This window comes from Crocodylus siamensis, chromosome 4 (assembly GCF_052110815.1).
Source record: "Crocodylus siamensis isolate JL-2025a chromosome 4, ASM5211081v1, whole genome shotgun sequence".
Lineage (NCBI taxonomy): Eukaryota > Metazoa > Chordata > Crocodylia > Crocodylidae > Crocodylus > Crocodylus siamensis.
Genome location: NC_143398.1, coordinates 73,946,081 through 73,967,422, shown reverse-complemented (window position 1 = coordinate 73,967,422; position 21,342 = coordinate 73,946,081). Strand labels below are relative to the sequence as shown.

General features: G+C 43.4%; 1 protein-coding gene across 7 annotated transcripts in view; it reads right to left on the bottom strand.

Annotated features, from left to right (window-relative positions):
• Positions 1-21,342, bottom strand: part of NAV3 (neuron navigator 3) — an 890,338-nt gene that overhangs the window by 138,178 nt on the left and 730,818 nt on the right. For all 7 annotated transcript variants that reach the window (XM_090042583.1, XM_090042584.1, XM_090042579.1 and 4 more), the window contains 3 exons: positions 17,320-17,428; positions 16,573-16,956; positions 2,633-2,752 (listed from right to left, as the gene is read on the bottom strand). In XM_090042583.1, coding sequence (XP_089898709.1) covers positions 2,633-2,752; positions 16,573-16,956; positions 17,320-17,428 — 613 coding nt within the window. The remainder of the gene's footprint in view (positions 1-2,632; positions 2,753-16,572; positions 16,957-17,319; positions 17,429-21,342) is intronic.

Below are 21,342 nucleotides of genomic sequence, written 5' to 3'. Positions count from 1 at the left end.
TCCTCACATTCCATGCTCTACACAACTATATTGTACTGACAGCTCATCTGTCATTTCCTTCTCCCTCTCTTACTGTCTGAACTCCATCCAAATTATTCTCCTACATGCCGACTGTATACTCTTCCCCCACTCCTGCTTGTGTACTTCCTTCTGTACTTGAAATTCTCTTCCTTCCATTTTGTACCAACGCAGCAAACTCTCTTAGTTCAACCTGCTCTTTAAAACAGATTCGTTTTATAAGGCTAATGATATTAATCTACTAACAAAGGGAAAGCATTTTTTAAAGTAGCTATACCTCTAAACTAAACCACCTTTTGTATTCTGATGTATTATATGCACCATTTGATTAATATAGGCTTTGTGCATTATGGACCACTAATATGTTTTCTGCAAATAATTTACAACATTATGAATAATAATAAATCCTAAGGAGGGGCCTGTGAGGAACCTTAACAAATTTGTTGCCCTTGCAAAATCAATACTGTTTTGTGAACCTTCCCTCCTCCTCATTAAACTTTATTATGTTTTCTTAAAGGAAATTTGATTTTAAAAGGCTGGAAAGAAATCAGAACCCTGAATCTGAACACTGCCAAGCTTCACAGCTGGTCCTTATCTCCGTAATGGGCTGAACAAAACCCCCAGATCTGAACAGCTCTAAGCTTTGCAGAAGTTGGGCTATAAATTTAGATTCAGGCTTGATGGCATGAGTCCATGTCTGAAAAATATACTTTTTAACTAAAGAAAAAAGAGAAAAGATCATCTGACAAGCTAGCCTGACAAAAGTGGACGTCTGCTATGCACCAAGGAACAGATTGTGCCTGGTCCTCGAACAGACACACAAAGAAATAGTGATGCAATGCATGTCTTTTATATTATATACCTGCATGGAAGCTGGTTATAATTGCAGTCTTTGCATTCTAATGAGCACAAAGGCTATGGATGGAGAAAGATAGAGCTGACAGGAATGGTCATTGGTGACAGAACTGTTAGCCTTTATGAACCAAAATGACACTCTCCGAGTTGTATAAGTAGTATTTTTGGCACTTACGCCCAGTATGCAACTCTAATACCTGTGCACTGTAGATGTTTAAGTATACATGTGTATGATGAGTATGCCAAGTATGTATAGAGGCTAGCTGGGCAAATAGATGACAACATATGTACGTACACTGGTATAAGTCCTGGAAAAAAATAAGAAGGGTTTTAGCCCAAATAGCTGGGTGGTTATGGTACTTGCCCAGGAAGCAAGAGACCCAAGTTTCAGGCTCCCTTCACACATAGACAGTTTGAACATGGGTCTTTGACTTCTCAGGACAGTGCTGTAACCAACCAGCTGTTAGGGATAAAGCATGGGAGTGCCCCCCTGCTGTAATGTGACTGTAATGTGTAACAGCAGGTGGAACCAGGAGGCAGTCTGCAGAGCTGTGATGTCTGTTTATTTGGACTGCAACTCCCAGAAACACCCAGGGATTTGGGGGAAAAGAAAAAGGAAGAGAAAGTTTGAGGCTGGAATAAGAAGTAAAGACAGCAGCATGCATGTGGAACCTGGTCAGCCCTAGACAGAGGAGTACTAAATGGAACTGGAGATCTCACTGGCTTAGTCAGCCACAACTGTGGACTGAAAGAGCTGGACTCAGACTTAGGGGCAGCTGGAGGCTGCTGTTTGACCACTCTAGGGACTGAAGTCTTGCTTGAGGACACCTCCAGAGGTGGGGGGGGGGTGGAATTAAGGTGCTGAGTATATGCTACCAAAGTGTTGATGTTGTTCTTTACCTGTTACCTGTTCCCTCCCTTTGACCCATTGGCTTGTGACTCTAACCCCTATGATTTTCTATATAAAAGTGGGAACTCCCCCTTGCTTCTTGTGACAGTTTCCATTGGCCCACTACTGTGTCTAGCACTTGCCAGTCATGGGGTTTTGTCTGTCCATGATTTTTTGTATACAGTGGGCATGTATACATAACCATGCAGCTATGCAGCCAGTTAATAACTTACTGAGCATACACAATATATGCATGTACACTTATAGGTCCACACTGCACGTGTAATAGAGGGTAACAGAATCATAAATTGTGTGGCCAAAAAGACCACTTGTGCAACTGGAAAACTGCTATTTAGGTGCATAAAGGTAACAGAATTCTGCCCAAGAGCTTTTTCTGAAGTGATATGGCTTTGAGGTGTTTCAAGACTGGGATAATAGCCATTAAGTACAACTGAGATCCCTGTCATCAACTCTAGTCACTTCCTTCTACTTTACCTTCTCTGTGTTAGAGTAAAAAAACACCTGTTAGAGTAAAGAGTTATCTGTTTTACCCACATATGCAAGGCTACATAAAAATCGGGTCCTACTTCAGATTGCATCACAAATCTGAATTTTCTGATATTGTTCCCCATGTCTTCAACAAATACATTCCCCCTCCACTTTCTCCTTCCCAAGAGAGATGCTTTTTCACAGATAGGATATTGCTTTTCCCATTCATTGATGCACTAGGTCTCCTTTGTGGGCCAGGATCCCAATGGTCCCAAATCATGTCTTCATTCACTACCATTCATGACTAGCTTTGACAGGTATGAAGGATAGAGAGACCCTGTCTTGCAAGCTTCAGTAGTTCTATCAAGAAAAACAAGGTACCTGTCTGCATCCACAGTCACATCATGCACCCCTCTCTGGATGACATCTCGAGAGGCAGCAAGGTCTGGTATTCGGTTTAAACTTCGTGTATACAGGTTGAGTCCTCCATCTGTCATGTATCTGAAAATAAATGTGCAATCAATTACCAGGAAACAGCCATCTGACAATCATATTTTTTACTAAAGCTAAGCTTTAGATCAAACCTTAAATCAAAGCTTAAAATAAGGATATTAAATTAGATGGCACTTCTGTACTTTGGCCTTTCATTGTACCCAGCAAAGTAAGATTAGAGTGGAGCAGCTCTTCCTCTTTCTCCAGGATCGTTTGACTTTTTGTGTTTAATACAGAGAAAAATGCTTTGCTAATTTTGTGTTGAATAAAGGGCTCACAGGCCTATTCATAAATTTGTCTTGAGTTTTGAGATGATGGCTAAAGAATGATAGTACTTGAATTAAAAAACAAGGCCTCTGGCCAAGATGGGCAGGGTCTTCTGTCCATCTAAACAAGAGAGCAGAGGATAACCTGCAATTTCTACTCAGGTACAGTCAGACAGTCAGACAAGCCAAGAACCTTTGCATAGGCCCTGGAAGATGGCTGGCCTTTCCAGTCTGATCAGAAGTTTCATCAGCTTTTTTTTTTTTTGGCTGATTTATACTGTGTTCTTTGTAGTGTAATGAGTTAAATTTAAAAATAAAAATACAGCAAGAATGTAAGTCACCCATTAAAAGTGACTGAATTGTAGGAAGCAGTGAGCATTTATGTAAAACTTGACTAAAGCCCAATCATCATTAAAGTGGTTTTAATCTTTGATGTTTTTAATTAAATAATACCACAAGACTATAAAATCCCCAAGACCTCTGCATTATTCTTCTAAAAGATTATCAATTTATGGTCTCATTTTTCATGTCCCTTCTTTTCTTATCTTGTTGATCTTCACTGTGGTGTGAGGCTTTGATGCATGGTATGCTTGTGTTTTGTAAAATCTGTATATACCTATGGTAATAAATAATAAATAATCCTAATATATACTGGTAATTTTGGTGAAATACTGGAAGAATTAGTGATTATAAAAATTAGAACCACACTGGAAGACTGTATGGACAGCATAACTGATTTTTTTCAGAATAAATGCAGACATCCCTCTAGTTTGAATGGTTTAGGTTGGTGGTTCCCAATCTTTTTAGACTCAAGACACCCCTTGATAGACTCAAGGCACTCCTTAGAAAATGCCAGTTCTTTGTTTTGACTCATTACCTTTTTTGACTACAGAAAAATAGTAGGGTAATTCTTCTATTGTAAAGAACTCAGAAAATCCATAGCAGGTCAGAATGTTTTTAACACTATGAAGTCCTATTTGAAATTTCCAGGCTTATCTTGAGAATCACATTTGCACACTTAACACTGCTAACATTGTGTGGCACTCCACTGCTGTGGCACCCCGGTTAAGAATCACTGGCTTATGCACACTGAAATCAGTTCTGGCACAGTGCTATGAGAACAGTTAAAGGATTCATTAGACTTCTTTCCCAACACAAATCACCATTAATATAAGATTCCCATGGGCATAAACTGATGAACCTATAGCCTATAAAATCTATAAAACCTATAAAAATGTTACTTTAATAATCCAACATAGACTTTTAGGTTAAGCACAGGTGTTCAAGAAACCTGAGATGGAAGCTCTGTCCTGCATGGGCTGAGCTCAGCAAGTGGTGGGAGGGCTCTTGTACACCTCCCAGTGGATGCAAAAGGGCATGTAGATAAAACAAGGGGTACATGTGCATGACAATTTAAAGCAGGTTAAACGCTTTTGCACTGCTTTAATGGTGTTGTGTCTGCACACGTCAGCAGCATACTGCGTGTTAATTCCAGCTGCTGTAGCACATTTGGTAGTGTAATGTGCCTTAAATGACTTTGGGGCACAGCAAGTTAAAACATCTCCAAGGAGTTTTAGTTTGCTGCTCTACAGCCATGGAGCGAAGCACTGGGCTCAGTGCGGCTCAGGGACTGTGCAGGCAGCCCATGCAAGCAGCCTGGTAGCAGCCCAGGAAGGCAGGCTCTACACCAAAGGAAAATAAAAACAGTGAGCCTGAACATTTTTGTTGTTTTTCTTTTCCCCTGGAGCCTGCCTGCCTGCATGAGCTGCACAAGGACCTGGTCCTTCCCTCCACATCCGTGGTATCCCTCGGGACTGCCTAAGCCAGGTGTCTGCAGGCAGGTGCCCCTGGTGGGGGCTGCCACTGCTACAAAGGGAAGCACCAACCACCTCTGCCCCTGCAGCCCAGGGACCACGCCACCCACCGGCAGCTTGTCCTCCCCTCCCTGCCACCGGAGAGGCAGGTAACACAGCTGTACATAGCACAGGGGTTTACTTTGCCCTAAATTGAAGCAGTGTTTTTAAAAACCCATTGTGTCCACTTAGGGCTCCTGTTTCGTCTGCATATGCTCATAGATTCCTGAATGGAAACAAACTGCTGAGGCATCCTGATCAGCTGCTGGTCATGGGCCACCACACCCCAACTCCCTGCTGTTGCGACTTGCATGTGCCTTCATTTCCTGGCTTGCATGAAGGGAGGCCCAGGAGCTGTGTCAGGTCCTGCTGGTCACTCTGTGCATCTCACTGGAGGCTGGGGGACATCATGGCCACCCACATGGATGTGATATGGCAGTGGTTCATCATGGCTTGTACCCTCATAGCTGCAAGCCAGCTGCCCTGTGCATGACCAGCTAGCACACCCTGTGCCTGCTAAATATATGTGTGTGCGCATTGGATTCCTGGTGTGTGTGTGTGCGCATGCATGCACGCATGTGTGCATTTCCCCGATGCCTGAGTTTTGAAGGGTTGTGGGTGTCTTGGATGCCAGTGTTCTATTTACGTATGTGCATGGCCTGGATGTTTGGGTTCTGCACAAGCATACGTGTGTACATGCATGCTTCTGTACATGTCCTGGGTGCATGGGTTGTGTGTGTATGTGGATGGGTGTGCATATCCATGCTTCTATGCATGTCCTGGTTGCCTGGGGCCTGTGTGTGTCCCAAATGCCTGGGTTGTGTGTGTGTGTGTGCACGTGTGTAAAAAAAGCAATGGCAAATATTTAGGGCCAAACTTACTTTAGACCTCATAAGATGGAGGATGTTAGTGTAGTGGATTCTAGACTGCAAGTTATGAATTTCAACTCCAAATAATACTCTCCTAATTTCATTAATTTTAATTTTTTCACTTTTACTTTTTCTTTCCCCATCCTTTATTAGCATTGTAAAAACTCCATTTTGAGGAAATTTCAATATAAATATAGATGTCACAAATGAGAAGGCACAAGGGACCACACTATCAAGTGGTTGTATTGCATTATTACAAATTAATTTTGATACTTAAAAAATAATACATCTAGATATGTAGTTTACAAACCTGAGCAAGGTAGAAAGTTGGGATGAATAGTGTTGGCAGATGTAGTATAGAGAGGCATGAAATTTTTAAAGGAAGGATGATACAAAGGTGATATGAGACAGAAATAAGAAGAGATCACATAAGCAGAATTATTTTAGTGCTGGAATCAAAACCATATGCCAAGCTTAGATCCAAGACTTTAATGCATCAAATTGAAATGTCATATTTAAGGCTTTAACACTTTTCTAAGCAAAGTGATTTTTGAATGTATTAGGCAAAATCACAGAAATTTTGGTTCAACGTTCAGATCTAACCAAAATCTCAAGCAAACACAAACGTGGTTTGAACAAGATACTGTTTGCGTCAGGAAATCACAAAATTCTTTTGAGAGAGGTGTCAGGCTTATCTGAAGACAGGCAGAAGGCAGGGTACATTTGCTCCTTATAGACAAACTATGAAGTAAGCAACTACTTACTACTTCAAATGAAATCACTTTGGAGAATGTAAGATGGAGACAGTGGATATTGTGGACTACAGATATCCAAAACAAGAAATAGTTTCCTTTTATTTTTATTTTATTCCCCCAAAAAATCTTTGGATAGAGTAAGAAAGCAGAGTACTATTAAAGAAATACAAAACTCTAGAACTCCTGTTTTAGAGATAGTATCTTTTATTACACCAACTAAGAAATTGCAAAAAATTATCTTTTTCCGCATTACTGGATCTGCGTTTCTTTTCATCTTGGCAACATGGCAACCAAATTTATCCCTGAAACATGGAAGATGCTGAATTTTAGCCAATTCTGGCTTTTAAACTTCATTACTGAACAAGAAGAAAAATTTCTACACCTCCCTGTTTGCCATCTGACACCACCAAGGAAGGAATCCTGCCTTATCTGCATAACAAACAGCAACCCACAAAGACACTCTCATGGACCCAGAGGGACAGCCTTCCACCTTCAGCTTCCTCTGTACAAAAATGAAGTTTATTTCTCACCTATGGGGACTTCTTACCATCTTTAATTTTCCCTAAGCCTAATGAAGGGCGTGAGAGCCAGAAAGCTTGCAGAAAAAAAGATTTTTTTTTTGTTTGGAGTTTCTTAGTTGCTCTAATAAAATGTATCATTTCTGAACCAAGAGTTCTAGAATTTTGCTTTTTTTTTGTCTCAGATGAACACGGCTACCAAATACATCCCTGGCAGTGAGTAGTATTAAAAATATTACAATATTTCAGGCCAGATTTTGCTTCCAAATTTTCACCTTCATACATACCTGGCTCTTAGTAGGGTTAGCATATTTCCAGGTCCAAAAAAGAGGACATCTGTCACTGGGGGGCGGGAGGGGGGGCTATAATGGTAAGGGGGCAGTGACATGGCAGTGCCCTGCTCACTCTGTTGCCCCTCACTGACATGCAACACACCCCCCAGCCCTGCTTCTGCCCTCACTCCAGACCCACTGACCCCAGTCCTGCCAATGCCCTCACTCCCAAACAGCAGTACCCTGCCCCCCACCCCTTCCTGGTACCCCTCACTCTCAACCTGCAGCCCCTCGTGCTGCCAGTGCCCTGCACACACAACCCATAGTCACCTGTCCCATTTCCCGTGTCCCTCACTCCAGACCCACAGCCCCCTGCACTCCTCCCAGCCTTGCTGGTGCCCCTCACTCCAGACCCGCAGGCCCCTGCTGTATAGAGTTCAGCAGTTTCACCTGATAAGACTTAGTTGGCTTCATTCACCTCTGAATTTTCTGTCATCTCTCCCCCTTTCATCAAACTGTAGAACTGTTGATTATTTGCAAGTGCTCCCAGCTGAAGATGGGATTTTCTTCAGGTCAGGCTATTTCTCTATTTCATTGCCAGGCGACAAAACAAAGACTGGCTTGAGATATATGTAACTTATAAACTAATCAGTTCAGTACAAAGACCCAATCCCACTCCATTTAAAATCAAAGGAAAATTACCCCTTACTTCAATGAGTGCAGGATCAGGCCATAAATCCTTGAAAAATGACAAGCCCAATTTCAGGTTTAAATACTACTACATTTCAACAACTTGCATGTTACTGAAGGACTGCATGGTAAACTTAAAAAAAACCCCAAACAAATAAACACCTCCCCCCCGACTTCCCCAGAGTTCACTGCACTATTTATTAGACCACTTCAGAAAACACACAAGGGGAGTGTTACTGTCCTGCGGGCAAACAATGTCTTTGGAAATCTTCAAAGAATTTCTTAGTTAACAATATATTATATTGGCATGGAAGGCAGTGGCTTCACTGCCTGTCATTTAGACAAACAATGCCTCCTACCAGCTGCTAACGTTAAGATGCCAGGTAATTAGACAATTAAAAAAAACCTGATGTAATACTGAAACAGTACCAAATACCTCATGATCCCAAGTCATCCTTTCTAGGGCCTGCAAATGAGACAACCTGACTGCCTCCATTAACTAGGGCTTTAGGAGCCCTGTATATCTGATGGCTTCCTAAATTCTGAACATATATTAGGGAATCTAGTGGGCTCAGAAAGGAAAATAAAAATCACTGCTTCTTTTGAAGGCAGCAGATTGGGAAGGTGGGAAAAGAATTTGCTTTCCTCCCATTGAAGAATTTCAGGTGTTTCCTAAGGAGAACATCATAGGCACTGTGTCCCAGAGGGTTTTTGTGTAATTTCTGAATGGCTCTAAGACAAGAATGCTATGTTAAGGCTAGCAAGACCATTGGATATTATTATTCATATAGCCAGGAAAAGCAACTAATAAAACAAAAGATGTAGGGAGTTTGACAAAAAATAGAGTTCCTGGATTCAGCTGCTCTATGTACACATCTGTCGAACTCCGAGCAGCATGCCTCAAATTCTGTAACAGACTTTCTGAAATAACTTTCCATCAAGTACATGTGGTTCCAAACCATTACTTGAGTGACCAGAATTATTAGAAATTGACTTTAAGAAATGGGAACAGAGAAACACTCTCTACTTCTTTATGGGATATTAAATGCATCCAAGGCTTCTGGGACTTTATGTCTGTGAGCTGGACTCATGGGTTTCTGGTCCTACATCATGTATTGAGCACAGAGCACAGTCATCTTCTACATTTTATATGTATATTCGGTTTCCCCAGAGAAGCTGAGACATAGTGATGCTACATATTAGTATGGGGCAGGCAAAATATGCTAGGCCATTCTATCTGGCCCGTAGGGCACCTAAAAAACTTAGAAAATTACTATTTATCTGCCCCTGGCTGCCTGTCAAAGATGACAGAAGCCAGGGGGAGTAAGACTCATTGTAAGTCACTGGCAGGATTCAGCAGCTGCAAAAGCAAGGCCTGCCCAGCCATAACCCTCCTATCCCCAGCTGGAAGCCCCTGCCTAGCAGAGTGTTCTGGCCTGGGACCATGGGGGTGTTCCTACCTCCCTCTGCTAGAGGGAAATCCAGATAAGAAAGGTGGGGGGAGAAGTAGGTGAGGACCACAGACTATTGCCCCAGTTCTCAGGATTGGGCTGAGCTGGCTGCTGTGATCCCAGCACTGCAGCTGGGAACCACGTGGTACCAGAGTGGCCAGCCAAGGGCTGGAGAGGAGCGGCAGCAGCCACAGGCAGGGAAGTACTGCAAGGGAAGCTGCAGCAGTCAGTGGGGAAGGGGCAGTGAGCAGGCATGTGGGAGTACAGCGACAGTCAGGCAGGAGCACGGGGCCTGTGCCAGTGTCCCAGGGCCAGGGCCAGTGGAGGCAGCAGGAGCACAAGGCACAGGCTGACAGGGGCTCTGGAGCCAAGCTGGCTCCTCCTCTTCCTGCTGGCACAGCCTGGCCTAGCTCCAGAAGCCCTGCCAGGCCCCACCCCATGTTCCTTCCACCCTACACTGGGCCCCACTGGCACTGCCCTGGGACACTGGTGTGACCCCATGCACCTGCCCAGCTGTCGCGCTCTGCCCTCCCACTGACTCCCACTCACCCCCTAGCCTGCCACAGCATTTGCCTGCCGCTGCCACGACTCCCCTCCACCGGTGGCTCTGGCACCACACGATTCCTGGTTGCAATGCCAAACAGGACCACAGGCTATAGCAGAAGCCAGCCTGACCTCTGCAATTCTCAGCTGGCTCCATGCAATGGCTCCTGCTGCATCCTGTAGTCTCAGCTGTACAACTGGGAGGTGGTGCCGGAGCAACAAGTGATGGGGAGTGGGGAAGGATGGGGAAGCAGTAGAAGGGCAGTGGTGGCAAATGGAGGGGGAAGTGGCTGCAAGTGGGAGCATGGGGCTGTTTCAGTGCCCCGGGGCCAGGAGTGGCAGGAGCGTGTAGCCTGGGCTTGGAGGAGTGCTGGGCGGGGGTGCTCTGCCTGCCATAGGGAGGCTGTAGGCAAAACCTCCCCCTCCACACATGCCACAACCTTCCCCAGCCACCCTCTCTCCACACACTCACAACCCCCCACAAACCCCATATCGACCCATACCCACCCACACACCCACATTCTCCCTCACCCCACATATATCCCCCATGCCTATCCATCCTCCACAAACCCCACACCCCACATACCCACAAACCTATACCCCCCTGCCCCACAATATACAAGAGTAAGACTTCATTTTAAACTATTGTGCAATCACCTCTATGTGCACTACACAAACACATGTAAATCAGGACAAAAATATTTTTTTAAATGAAATTAATGAACATTCTAGTAGGTGTTTGATTTTTAGAATATAATTTGGTATTTTTCTGTCTCCAAGATGGTAAACCCTTGCTGAAAGGAGTACCTGGGGGGGGGGGGAGGGGAGAAGGAAGGGGAGGGATTTCCAGTGGCAAAGGTTAGGGGTTAGCGCATGGGACTTCTGGTCCCAAGGTGGCAACCATGGGATGGAGCTACACTTGTAGCCTTTGATGGCATGCCAAAACTCAGTAAGCAGCCCTCCGCCCAAAATAATTGCCCATCTCAGTATTAGTATGTAAGGTATACTGCTGTACATTTTGGGCCTGTTCAAATATTCTTTTTATAGTAATAGGAGTTGGGGTTCCTGTCTATACCAGGGACTCTAAAACAGCATTTTAAAAGCACAAAACAGTTTGACAGTGTTATAGAACTATTGAGCACCTTGGTAGAGACTGGATTTAGGAGGCATTTTCATCGCCAAACTTATTTGGATGCCATTCTGAATCATGTTAAATAGCCAGGATTTAAACACAATTTTATGTCAAATGTCTCACATCCATTAGGGAACTTGCCCATTGCCAGAAATCGGTGCAGATGAATCAGTTCTTAAGACAGATTAACTGTGAGCAAAGGCAAAATACCAACTGAAGCACATTCAGCACTTGCTCAACTGCACCCATGACAATATGCAATACGAGAAATTCAGCAATAAGCGGTTTTCTTTGTGTGGACAGATTTGTGGTAACTGAAGGGAGCACATGGGTGGGCCAGGGGACACAGGCCTCACTGACTCCTGGCAGCGACAACCCAGGGGTGGGTCTGGCCCAATGCTTCAGCAGATTAAATGATCTCTGGCTGAGGCTAGGGCCTGGGGGAGAGGGTGGCAGGGGTGCTGCAAAGCTCCATGCGTTGCCAGCATGTGAGTCTTAATGGGATCTGGTACAGATGTTCATTACAGCACTCTAATATAAAGTGCTGATGTCTAATACTACATCCATCCACGGTTATCTTAGAGCAGGATACACCATTTTTACAGTGCTCTATCTGCCATAACCATCTATTCAGTTATGGCTGCAGTGCACTTACCGCACAATAAGCGTAACATCTGTACCTAGCCTCAAGTACCACACTACAGCTTAAGTCACAGTACACATAGCACAACACAGGGCTATTCAATCAATCTCTAGACACAGCACAAAACAGGACTGTATTCAATCTAGGGTGACCACCTCTTCCGAACTGGAAGGTAGGACACATGCCGGGCTTCCCCCTCCCCTGCTGCTGGCAGCACGACTGGACCAGAGCTGAGCAGGTCAGATGCGGTCTGTGTGCTGTAGCCTCGGGCTCCCTGCCCTGCTTTCCTTCCCTCAAGAGCCCTGTGCTGGCTGCACGCCCCCTGTTTGCCTACAGCAGTGGGGGAACAACTCCATGCTGCTGGGTGGACAGGAGGTGCATTGCTATGGTGGTGCAGGGCTCCCAAGGGAAACACAGCAGGGTAAGGAGCCCTGAGGCCACAGCAGGCAGCCTGCATCCACCTGCCCTGCACACAAATCTGGGAGGCACATGCCCCCAATACTCTCCCCCCAGGAGTGCATGCAATGGCAGGGAGCCTCCCTCCCCCATGTCCCCTGGATGAGCCGTCTGTGGCTGTTCTACTTCTCACCATGGCCCTGAGGCCTGATGTACCATCCAGGCTGGGCAGTGCATCCAGTCCCAGCCTCACTCCCTTCTTCACCACTGGGGGCCTCTATCTGTCCCCCCATGTTCCCACCAGAGACTTACTGGCAGGGAGCTGCTCTCCAGGCTTCCCAGCTCTTTCCTGGCCACATGCATGTGTACAGGTATGCACATGTACATGGCACCCCATGTCCCACTCCCAGCAGCCCCAAGCAGCCCTAGCAGGCTGGAATGCTGCCAGCCTGCAAGGGGAAACCTGGATCTCTGCACAATGCTGCAAAACTGAGACAAATGCTGTCCTGGAGTTGTGCAGCTCAAGACAAGGACTTGATCCCATTCTAGGACTGTTCTGTCCAATAAGGGATTGGTGCATAAGCGACGTGTGCCTCCTGAGGTTGGGGTGGCATGATGACTGCCTGCAGGTGGCAGTGGCAGTAGCAGTGGGGTCGTGGCAGTGATGAGTGGGGGCCACTGGCAGATGGCCACGCTGCCATTGGTGGCAAGGGCAAGCTGAGCATGTCTGCAGGCAGCCACAGTGGTCTCGGTGGTGGGGGGGAAGGGTCCCCCTGTGGCTGGATGCCAAGCCCGGAAGTGTTAGCAGCACTTCTTGGGGGGGCACCAGCACTCTGCCTGCCCCCCCACCCATCACCTAAGTCAAGAGTGCTAGCTCTCGGTGGGGAAACCAGCACTCTCAGGGGGTGCACATGCACCCCCTATGCATCGCCTATGGATGGGTGGTCACCCTAATTCAATCCATCTCTGGACAGATTCATGTTGGTCCAGCCCCTCCCCAGCCATGGGCTTTCACTGAGGACAACTTCTCCTGGCCAATAGGAGTGTTACAACGTTAAAAATTATCAGGATGCATGCTCATTGTACTTAGCACCTGGTAGAAGGTGGCATGGAAATGGCTATGCTAAGTATATGCCACTGGAGGATCTACTTATGCTGAAAACAATGCTGCCACAAGTCATTTAAACGGGCTTAAATGCCATATGTTACATATATTGCTTGTATAATGTCCCATGTACTTCATAACAAAAATTAGATCAAAATTCTGAAACGGCCTCAAGGGTTATTATTACACTGGGGGTTGGTTTGTTTGTTTTTAAATTAAAACATGATAATGTCCATAACACCAACTCTTCTACTACACTGCAGTTCATGATACAAAATGTAATTTTCTCAACCCCTAGTTTCAAACTAACTGCAGAAAAAAGAACCACATTGCTTACATTTATTTCACATGTTGAAGGTTTTCTTTTAACATAGAGGTGTTCTTTTAAAAAAAAACAACCTTACATTCTGGACTAAATTGTGTAGCGAGGTAAATTGTGCAGCAAATTCTGTGGCTGTGGAATTACACATTAAATACAACTGTGGTTAAAGCACAACCTAGTTTATAAGAAACCGCTTCTCTGTCTCAGTGTTGAGATTTAACATGTGAAACAGAACTTTCTCACACTAATTTCTAATTACTACTGGATTCTTATCCCCAAGTGTTTAAAGTAATTAAACTGAAAATGGGAGAGAGGAAGAGAGATAAGACTTTACATGCCCCAATTAATCTTGAATTTTTAGAGCTTATTAACTTGTTTTTAACATCTACTGTACCTAAAAAATGTTAACTGAGCACACAGCTACTTACTGCACATTGAGTTATCATTATTACAGATGTGAGGCAAATATCACAACACAAGATTACTTTATTCATTTTCTAATGTGATAAACTAAATAATGCATTTTACATCAAGCACTGCAAAGGCTCCTCTCTTTTTTAATGAGGCCTTACACTCATTGAAATCATACTTTATATTTTTCTTTATGGAAAAAGGGGTTTCACAGAATCATAGTATTGGAGAGGACCCTAAGGAAATCCCATACAAATCACAACACAGAAGCAGGATTTGCTGTTCCAAAACTATCCCAGAAAGATGCCTATACCATTTGTTTCTCAACTCCCCCAATTAAGAGGGTTCCACAATTTACTTAAAAAGCTTTTTCTATTGCCCTCCTGTTACATTTCCAATGTTTCTTCCTGAGATCTAATCTAAATCTGTATTCCTGTGATTTAAACACATTACCATGTATCCTGTAGCAAGTTCCTGTTTCTGCCTGGTTTCACTTCTGGGAAGCTTCCAGGTGTGAGGTTAGGGGGCTACAGAAACCTGGCACCGAAGCATCAGATTTCTCATTATTTCTTTTTCGTACTTTGATTAGAGCAGGCTCAACTATATAATTCTGAGTGCCGTCTTCTCCCTCTTCTCTTCATGTCACTATTTAATCCTGGACATATGGTGTCCTATATAGACAATAAGCTGAATATGAACCAACAGTGCACACTTGTTGTGAAGAAGGCTAACGGTGTACAGGACTGCATTGGTAGGAGTGTTGCCAGCAGATGAAGGGCAGTAATTATTCTCCTTATTCAGAACTGGTGAGGCCACATCTGGAGTAGTTTGTGCAGTTTTGGGCCCCCCACTCAGAAAGGATGTAGACAAAGTGGAGAGAGTCCAGAGGAAGGCAACATAAATGGTGAGGCGGCTGGGGCACATGATGTATGAAGAAAGACTGAGGGAACTGGGCTTTTTCAGTCTGGAGCAGAGAAGACTGAGGGGGATTTAATAGTGGCCTTCAACTAGCTGAAGGTGGGTTCCACAGAGGATGGACCTATACTGTTCCCAGTGGCAGCAGATGACAGGATAAGGAGCAACAGTCTCAAATTGCAGGATGGAAAAGTTAGGTTAGCTATTAGGAAGAACTTTCTTACTAGGAGGGTAGTAAAGCACTGGAAAAGGTTACCTAGATAGGTTGTGGCATCTCTATCCTTGGAGACTTTTAAGACCTGGCTAGATAAGGCTGTGGTTGGAATGATTTAGTTGGGGACAGTCCTACTTTGAGCTTGGGATTGAACTAGATGACCTCCTGAGGTCCCTTCCAACACTGATTTTTATGATTGTACATATCTGCTAAAAATGCCATGTTGTGGATATTGTTGGCCAACATAGCTCAAGAGTAGTACATCCTGTATTATCACCACCCACTGTCCCAATCATTCCCCTGTCATGACTCTGTGTGCATGCTGAAACAGCTTAACTGCTTAAATTGTTCGGGAAACAAAGTTTAATGCACCACAGAAAGACATGTAGACATTAGACTGGAAAAGCCATTGAAAAAAACCCACAGTGTACTTAAAGCATTGTTATAGCATACTTCAACATGCTTCAACTTATAACTGGAAGTAGTTCAATCTTCGTCTTCATTCCATCTTACTAGCAAAAGCCCAGTTTATTCAAACTATCTAGGTCTTCTAAAGGTTTCTAATTTTCTGTTAAGATTACCACAAAATAGCATACCTACTATGCTAGGTACCATTTGACTTGCACTTTGCCTAACATATACTACCTTGTAAATTAGGAAGCAGTGAAGGGTATTTCAGATATTGATAATAATGAAAGCAAGGCCTTTTCCCCACCTTAAATTTTCCATTGGCATTTCCAGAACTCATAGAAGATTCTTAAAGTACTTTACACAGGAATGTACAAATAGCACACATGCACAGGGGTTTTGTCTGCTACCCTAGAGAAAAGAATCTTTCTTATGTGTACATAAGATTTAGCCAAGAACATGATTAGTTTTTCAAAAAAAAACTTCAAAGGTTTTTTGGGGTAGTAAGTCAGGACTTAAAACCTCTGTGTGCAACAAGTATAGCAGACTCCTTTCAGCATTAGCTTGAGACCAGTTCTCAAAAATCAATCAAACAAAAATAGTCAGCAAAAATAAAAATAATTGCCATTCTATGCTTCTGGGTAAACCAGAAGGAAGTAGTGACTCATATATTCCTGTCTCGAAGAGTATTCCTATGGGTCAGAAGTGATATACACAGTTGAAGAACTATGTTAAAGGATTGCTGCACAAAGCTACAATAGACAGCATCTGTCATGCAAACAGAGAAAGTCAGGCCTGTCAGTAAGCGCCCTTCATTAGCCCCATTCAAAAATACCACATCTGTCATCTAAAAAAATGAAAGAATAATACTGAAAAAAATCCGAAGCCTGAGGCAGAATGGAATAAAGCTTGGATTTCACCAGACAACTGTGAAAATGCCAATAAACACTGCTTATTAATGCCGCTTAGAATCTGCCCCTGCTCCTGCTAATGAAATTATTTTAAAAATCCAGTTAATTTGGCCTGTGCCTCATTAGGGTTTCATATGGCAAAAAATGTCTCTTACCCACTGTTGATGTCATCAGTTCTGAGGCTTTTCCCAAGAATGTCCCCATCACTCATGTAACCCCCAACATCAACTTCAGAGGACATGTCCAGATCACCACTTCCTTTTTCATTTAGGTCAATCTGTGACATGTTTCCAAGGCGAGAAACAGCTGCTCGTCGAAGAGGCGTGGTATACATGAATCGCGAAGGGTCAGTGTGTATGAAGCGGCTAGTGCTACTGCGAGGGTAACCACCACCCAAGGATGGGGCATCGCCTGCCTGTAGCCGAGGACTGGCTTGACCTAGCCTCCAAGTCACTGGTGTGGAGCGGCTTGTCAAGCTTGGTATGCTTCTCCCGTTCACTTCAGTTGTCACAGTGCTGTCAAAAGTTGTCTCCAAGGTGCTGCCAAACAAAACAGAAATCAATGAACTGTGGCCACTCACTTTCTAAAAAATAAAAAAAGAAAGGTTAAAAAGATGGCAGAAGTTTGGAAACTAAAACTGAAAAAACAAACAAACCCCAAAATCTTTTTCACTAAAAGTTGCTTAGTCTTACAAAAGGTCTATAAGACACTTTCAATAGAAGGATAAACAGAACACTTATATCCAAATTACTGTGACAAAACCCTCAACCACAAAAATAATGCAGTTACAATATTTCAATGTTTGGTTTCTCTTGGATTACTTTAACAGTAAGCCTGATATTCTTGGTAATCAACATTCTTCTACAGTTCAAAATTTCAGCAGTCTATGCAAAAAATAATACCTGTGGCTTATCTGGGTGCCTCTAAGACTGGACATAGTTTCTTCTAAATTCTGTCTCAGATCTGCTATATTCTTTACTGTTCTCATTCTTCTTGTTTCGGGGTCTTCCCCTAGAAAAAAACAACAGTATAAATATAGGTTCTCTGTGTGTGTGCACTCTTATGTCTGCATATAAATAAGTATCTATGAAGTACATAGCTGCTATCTGCCACATATGTTATGAATATATGTACATATATGAATGCATACATATTATAGGTATAATTTAAAATATGAACATACGTGCTCCCAGAGTATGCATATCCATCTACCCCTGTAAAACGATCAAATGCTCAACCCTCCAATAATACTACACACACATACAATAATCACCTGTTTTGGTGATGGTTAAAAACTCATTTTCAAAACCGTAAGTGTCCCTACAGATCCTCCTGTGAATTGTGCTTGGAGTTAGGAGCTAGGGACAGACATTCAAAAAGCTTGAGCTATAGTTGATTTACTCTTTGTAGGCTAATCTAAAAGGCAGAGCTTGAACTGATTTGCAGTGGATAGACATTCACTTTTCACTCAGGAAATGCAGACACATGTCTGCAGTAGCTCAGGCTAAATGCCAGGGGGTGCTGGAGCGAGTCCTCCCTTCCCTACCAGTGCTGAGCTGAGGGGGGCTGTGGCCAGGCCCCAGCAGGACACTCTGATTAGGCAGGGGTTTAAACCCTTACCCTGCCTGCACAGTTCCCAGCTGGGGTGTGCCTGCAGGGGGAGGGGGAGAGGGAAGCAGTCTTTTCCAGGCTTTGCTGCCCCCAGCCAGCACTTTGAGACAAAGGGTGGGGGGAGGGAGGACTGCTTGTACAGAGTGCATGCATCTGTTGATGATACTGAGATTTTCAGTCTTCCTCTCCCTGCTTCTTCATACTGTCTGCAGCAAACTGCAAGCAAGCCATCAGGAAGCTGATAACACAAAGTGTCTAATTCTAAGCATCAAGTATACATTTACAGATTTCAACAATTGAAGGGGACCAAAATGATCACCTAGGTTTTGGCCCTTCGTGTCAATGCTTGTAGAATTTCTCTCAGACTCAAACCTTCTTTTCACCACACCAAAAAGAAAGGGGATAAAAATAAAATGCATGTGTCACAACACTATGCACCACAAAATGAAAGCATCTAAGTCTACTGGAAAATCAAAATAAATGTATAATGACAAAATATCAGATAGATATTTTAAAGTAAACAAATACAGAAAATACTTTATTAAAATCAAGTATCACATTTATCTACAGTTTCTTTATTTTTGTATTATTGTTTCCTTTGCATAATGATATTTAATTACTACAGATATGTTTAATTCCTTCCCTCCCCCACTCCCAGACTCAAACCTTAAAGAATACAGAAATAAAATCTATAGTATTTAATCTAATGCTTGGTTTATCAGGCCCAATATACTGCTTCTGGCAGGGTCCAATGTCTGCTACTTCAAACAAGGGCGGGGAAAAAACATAATTCTCTTCGCAATTTATATAATACTGAACATTAGGTGAAAATTCCTTCTCTCAGCAATGATTGTTTTATGCCTTGATTCCTAATTTTATTAACATCATTTTATATTGTCAAGAGCAGTGCCCCAAACCCAGTGCTCCTGACAACTGCTGACCCCTGGAATAAAGCATTATATGCCCTCTTCCCATAGCCTTTCCTCTTAAATAAAGCCAGAAAGCAAAAAATATTTCCCCAGGAAGTCAGAGACAGCGGCAGACTCCAGGCTTCCCCCAACCTGGAAGTATTCAAATATCTCCCACCTCCTAGAAGTATGACCTAATCAATAGGCCCCTGCATGCATCCTATTGGAGCTAGCCTATTGGTAGGCAAGAGTACTATAACAGCGGAGCACAAAGGGCATCCAGCAAGCCTGACTCATCCCGTGAAGTGGATACTCTCCTGGAAATGGAGATTTATGAGTTCTGACCCATATCGCCAAGGTATTTCTATTTTTAGCCAATGATTGATTTATTACATAAGGAGTTCTGCCAGTGAGGCTGTGGAAAACAAGAGATCTCCCACCCCAGGAAATGCTATAACTGTTAGGCAACAGAAACAAGTTCCTCTTGCTGCTTACTTGGGTTGTTTATTCATTTTACAGTAGTTAAATTGTAGGTGCCTAGCAATTTTTTCAGGCAAAAATGGAGACATCCAATAAATCTAGGTGTCAAAGCGTTCTTGTAGCCACTGAGCAGGGTCAGTTAGGACTGCGTTTTTTTGGGTTTTTTTACCTGAGGCACCTCACCTATATATGTGACAGATCTCTGCTCTAATGCGTGCTAATTAATCAATTAATTGAGTCTGCTTCAGTTCTGCTGGAGCGTGCTAATTAGCATGCTCCAGCAGCCTCCGCGTCAAATATATTCAGCATCCTTGTGTTTTAAAATGGTGGCAGGGGCCTTTTAAGTAAAGCTTGTGAAACAAGCTTTAATTAAAGCACCCCTGCCACCATTTTGAAGCATGGGATGCTGAATACATGTGGTGCTGTGGGCATTTACATTACAGCAGCTCTCAGAGCCAATCTAATTAAAGTACCCTCCTCTCCACCTCTAACCACATGTATGGATGCCCTAAATTATATTTCTAAATCAAGTTTAGGCACCTACACTGTCTATTTGATTTTAGCCCTAAGTCTATAATTAAAACAGATATATGTAAATATAATTACAAATATATTTATGTTACGACCTTCTGTGGGAAAAAGCAATTTAATTAAAATAGAATAGTTTAGGAATGTAACAATCATGATGCTATTTTCACTCAATCCTGAACCAAATTTTTAGTCCTTCTCCTTTGGTTTCAATAAAATAGGAATATTTATTTTTTGTCACACTAAAATTATTTTGTTTAAACCTGTTAGAATTAATTTCTTTATGCTTATATTATGCTGTCAGCATTTTCAAAATCAAACCATTTGACAGTAAGAAAATGATATAGTCACAATTTCCTAAATCAGAACCTTTCAAAATTTATGTTCCATCAGAAATTTTTGATATCTCAGTTTTTTGTTCTAATTTGGAATGAAATTATGGCACAGAAATTTCAAATGACAACTTTTGGAATGAAAAGTCAATTATTTCTCAAAAGGTATTGGCCAAAATAATCTAATGGCCTTATTACACGTTGCGCTTTGAGCTGCTCAGATGTGGATCCAAGTTACTGCTAGCTCAGCTTTGAAGCAGTTACACCTTAAGGCTAAAAACCTTCTCTGACTGTCCCCCACCTAAACACCTGTGATTTGTCATAAGAGAGCTGGTGAGCAGGAGCCTGATTAGGAACTACAGCTGTGAGTTGCCTGCCTCTACAGGGCTGGTGAGCCAAGACAGGCTTCTATCCCTGATCTATCCGGTGGTCTGTGAGAGATGGGTTTGGGGGCGGGGGGCGGAAACATGAAGCTAGGAGGTGGAAAGTTAATGGGATGGGGATGGGCAATGAAATGGGAAGTGGAAAGGAACTAGGGATGGGGAAAGGATGGTAAAATAAAGTCAGCCAGTCACTGAAGGATAAAAAAAAAAGAATTTAAAAAGAAATAAAGAGGAAGTAAATTAATGAAAGCCTCATGTTTTAATAGATGAAGAGAGAAGTGTGGGGGGTGGCTGGGAGGTGGGAGTGGTAAGAGAAGGCATTTTTGCTCAAGAGCTACTGCTCCAGGAAGGAAGCCCTAGCTCATGGGGATCCAATCTGGCCCCTTATCTTGCTCCTCCCTAACCTCCTTAGGTACCACTCCTGGACCTGTACATGCCCTTTGAACTTGGCTAGCTGGCAAGTGCTCTGCAGGCTGTTTTCACCGGCTTGCACCCCTGGGGATGGGAAGGTCACTCCCCCCGGGACAGGAGGGGGAGTTAGATCAGGGCCAGAACCCTCCTTTGGCACTAGAATTCAGGGGGTTGAAAGTTTGTCCAAATAGAATAGGAGGATAGGGGGAAGAAGGGAAAAACTGCATCCTGGGATGCTGGAGAGCTGCAGCATGGGGTGGGGAGTGGCCCTA